Source organism: Etheostoma cragini, chromosome 15 (genome assembly GCF_013103735.1).
Source record: "Etheostoma cragini isolate CJK2018 chromosome 15, CSU_Ecrag_1.0, whole genome shotgun sequence".
NCBI lineage: Eukaryota > Metazoa > Chordata > Actinopteri > Perciformes > Percidae > Etheostoma > Etheostoma cragini.
The window spans coordinates 24,242,272-24,245,973 of record NC_048421.1 but is presented as its reverse complement, the minus strand read 5'-3'; the positions used below and the strand labels follow the sequence as shown (position 1 = coordinate 24,245,973).

Here is a 3,702-nt window from a genome sequence, read left to right as displayed (position 1 = left end):
TTAGGGACCACTAAGGTCTATATAAAGAGACTTCAGATACAGTATTAGGGACCACTAAGGTCTATATAAAAAGAGACTCCAGATCCAGTAGGTCTATATTAAAGCACCATGTCATGGGACCTTTAATGGTCAACAGAACAGCTGAGTTTTAATTAAGTACTTTGGGGCCTTTTGGAAGTATTGGGGTACAACGGGTCTGGGAAAAGCAGCAAGCAGCATTGCAGGAGGCCAAGCAGTACTGCTCTGGTCCGTCCTAATTACCCAACATTCTCAGACCCAGAATCTCGATAAATACGGCCCACTGATATTAAGCTACGCGTATGTTGTTGTGGTGAGCCCCACACACCGGCCTATAGATGATTGCCAGGAGAGAAGACCTTTGGGACTTGACTCAGTCAGCAGCTTCTGAGAAGTCTGCACATGTGTTAATTACCACATCCTCCTAGGTCAGTCAAACATTTACACCGATTACACAACGCTGCTCTAACTACACTACACATGGTGTCATGGTCTGTATCCCTGGGAACATCAGAAACAACAGATTGACTTAATAGTGGCATTCATTAAAAATGTATCAAAATGAGAAATACTCAAGTTCACTTAAAACCAAAAGGTTTGAAATCACATGTAGGGCTAAGAGCTACATTAAAATATATATATATATATATATATATATATATATATATATATATATATATATATATATATATCTCTCTCTCTCACCAATGGTCTCTTGGTTACTTGATCCTCTTAATCACACAGACTTTAAGTATAATTCAGGAAGTTAAAGGACTCATAGGTGGCCTTAACAGCCGGTTTAGAGTAAACTATTTGAATAAGAGTTGTAAAATGGTTGAAGGACCAAAGGACACAAAAGGCAAATCATAACAACAGCAAACTGTCCTGCAGCATTTAGTCAAGGAACTGGATGCCCACTGATCTAGGTCAACGCGTAACAAAGTCCCATGTCATTACCCGGTGAAGCGGTTTGAGATGTGGAGGTTCGGGGTTTACCTGGACCACTGAGCCACAAGTGTTTCTGCAGGGAGAGAGCAAAGTGACGGCCGATCAAGGACGACGCCATGACAAAACTGTCAACAGACGGGATGAAGCGCCAGAGAGAGGCAGCACTCGCCCTCAGGGTCTAACTTCACCGAGTCACCTATAGAGAGAGAGAGATAGCGAGAGAGAGAGAGCGCGAGAGAGAGAGAGAGAGGATTAAGTGAAGTCCACCAACTAAACAAGTTTAATTTCTTTCTCAGTCTCTGGTCCTGTGGTCCACTCAGTCCACTCTTGAGTTGGTTTCATTAGGAACTACAAAACCAAAAAGGACTGGGAACTTAATAGTGTAAACTCGGGGGCAGCCTCTAGCCCCCCCAGTAAGAGTGTTTGCCCCATGTGGGCCGGGTCCTGCAGCGGCCCGGGTTAGAATCCAACCTGCGGCCCTTTGCTGCGTGTCATCCCATCTCTTCCTCTCCCACTACCAAATGAAGGGAAAAGCCCCAAAAAATTATAATGGAAACTTAAAACTAAAAATGCATTAGAATTTTCCACAAACCAACTTGTTTTTGAGTTCTACTTAATTTGTAACAATCCGAGACTCTGCTCTACAGTGCAACAGTGGCCCAAGTCACAACATAACAAGTGACTTTAGCTAAACGAATGACGTATTTTCTTGATAAAAGAAGGAAAGAAAAGTGAGAGTTAAATGGAACAGGGAGGAAAAGAAATGGATGTCTGCCGGCTCTCTTTTCTTTTCCAAGCCGTTACGTAATACTGGCACCAGGAACAGGATCACTCCAGCTATGTCTGCATTCACACAGCAAAGGAAACCCTGAGCCTTTACACACACACACACACACACACACACACACACACACACACACACACTCAAACTCACTCACTCACACACACACGCGCAAACAAATGCGCATGCATGCATGCCCTCCCTGAGCTGGTTTCTTGGCAACAGCTCATGAACTGGATGAGACCGGTTTGGACTGTGAGGGTTACACAAGACTGGGTCTTCCAATGTCCAGGAGAGTTAGGGTATGTGAAGGGACATGAAGGGACACAGTGTGAACCGGGACAAACTGGAATCTGAACACGGGGGGCAATAGTGAAAGACTTGAGCTGGAAGTCTGGAATCAAAGTGGATTTCAAATGTTGGAGGTTTCAGTGGTCCTAACCACAGATATATGATGACTGTCCCGTGACATATATTCACATTCATCATTCAAGGTTCGCCCACGCAAACCCGTGCAGTCAGTTTATTAGTGATTTAAGTTTATTAGACGGCGCTGTCACTGTCTGACATCCTGTTTCTCTTCAGCGACAGACCGCTCTGATCTTCTTTCTTCAGGGATGAGGGCGTGATGCTTCGAGTGCCCCGGTCCAGACCGCGCCACCGGCCTGCCAAAGCTGCCCCTGTTCAGATGCTAGCGGCGGGGTCGCTTCCCAACGTCGTGCTGCGCTGCGATGCGAGCCGGTTGGAGCCCGACATCGGGAGATTGGCGGTGTGGATATTTTATAAGTAGCCGGGCTGCGGACTAGTGGTGCTAAGGGCGTTCATACATTTGGCTTCACCCACTGCCCCCAAAGGGGTCCAGCAGAGGGCGGAGCCTGGGTCAAAGGTTATGCTAAAATAACCCTTGTTCTATAAGCAGAGACGGAGCCCTCCAGCTAGGGGCCCTGCTGTTCCGATGCCATAGATAAAGGGTGTAGGACACCAGACAACAGTCCCTGCCTTGTATACTGGGAATAGGTTTGAGTAGGCTCGTCCTGACTGGCTGGCTGTGGTTACGCAAAGTTCAGCATGCTCCGGATTAAAGAGGAAGACTACCCATAGAGTCCAGTACAGGGCTCAGCTTTGCTTAGAAAACTAGTGCCTATTGCTAACTGTCATCGCCGCATGATGCACACTTAAACACACCCTCTAACTCCTAATGCTCATTACACATTTCACATGAAAGTCCAACGGGAAATTTTCTGGACATTGTTAAACGTCATTATGTAGGAGCATAAGGGGAGACATTGCGCAAGCTCCCCGCAGCGCTTTCGCCGTAGTAAGTGGCTCGGCCTTTCTACTTGTGCGCTGGTGTGTGCATCGAGCCTGCATATGTGTGTGTAGGGGGAGTGAGAGAGTGACGGTGATTAGCTCTGGAGCGAGTACTGACTCTAGAGTCCTAGCGAGAGAAGTGTGTCCCCTGTTCTTTCTGACCACGGTGACACATCTGCAGCAGGAGAAGTTTGTTCCACGTCGTCTCTCCCAAATCTAAAATAATAACTTTAGCAATAAGTTAGAAGTCAGCCACATTTCCAAGCTGATGGCTCCATCTGATCGCTCCAGTGGTTCTCATTCACAGCGTTTTAGGCAATCTGTCGCCATGTGTGTATCGTGCGTCTTTTCATCACCACTTTAAGAGAGTGTGTTAGTCAGGAAGAAGAGTGTGTCACTTCAATTGCGCCCTAAAGCTAGAAAACTGCAGCTGCACACGGAGGCTCTTCATGCAGCGGCATCAGCAATCAGCAGAGCTCTCGCTCAGCAGCCAGAGCCATTAACACGCTACCACAGTCACAGGGTGCAACCCCCCACCCCCCCTTCCACCTCCAGTCATCAGCACCCAGAGCCATCCTGGGTCTTCCTCCTGCTGGACGCTCCGTCGACTCCTTCGCAGCCACCACCAGTGTCTAGACTCCCTC

At 47.4% G+C, this 3,702-nt stretch overlaps 1 protein-coding gene and 1 long non-coding RNA gene across 3 annotated transcripts in view; both read right to left on the bottom strand.

The window, feature by feature from the left end:
• Positions 1–3,584, bottom strand: part of LOC117958634 — a 12,745-nt gene extending 9,161 nt beyond the window's left edge. Inside the window, exons 1-2 of the long non-coding RNA XR_004659764.1 lie at positions 3,573–3,584; positions 3,177–3,185 (exon numbers count right to left, since the gene is read on the bottom strand). This is a non-coding gene — a long non-coding RNA (uncharacterized LOC117958634). The remainder of the gene's footprint in view (positions 1–3,176; positions 3,186–3,572) is intronic.
• The window catches only part of abat (4-aminobutyrate aminotransferase), a 14,884-nt gene that overhangs the window by 8,936 nt on the left and 2,246 nt on the right, over positions 1–3,702 (bottom strand). For both annotated transcript variants that reach the window (XM_034895124.1, XM_034895123.1), the window contains exon 2: positions 1,015–1,162. In XM_034895124.1, the coding sequence (XP_034751015.1) occupies positions 1,015–1,084 (70 nt within the window). In that variant the 5' untranslated portion in view covers positions 1,085–1,162. The remainder of the gene's footprint in view (positions 1–1,014; positions 1,163–3,702) is intronic.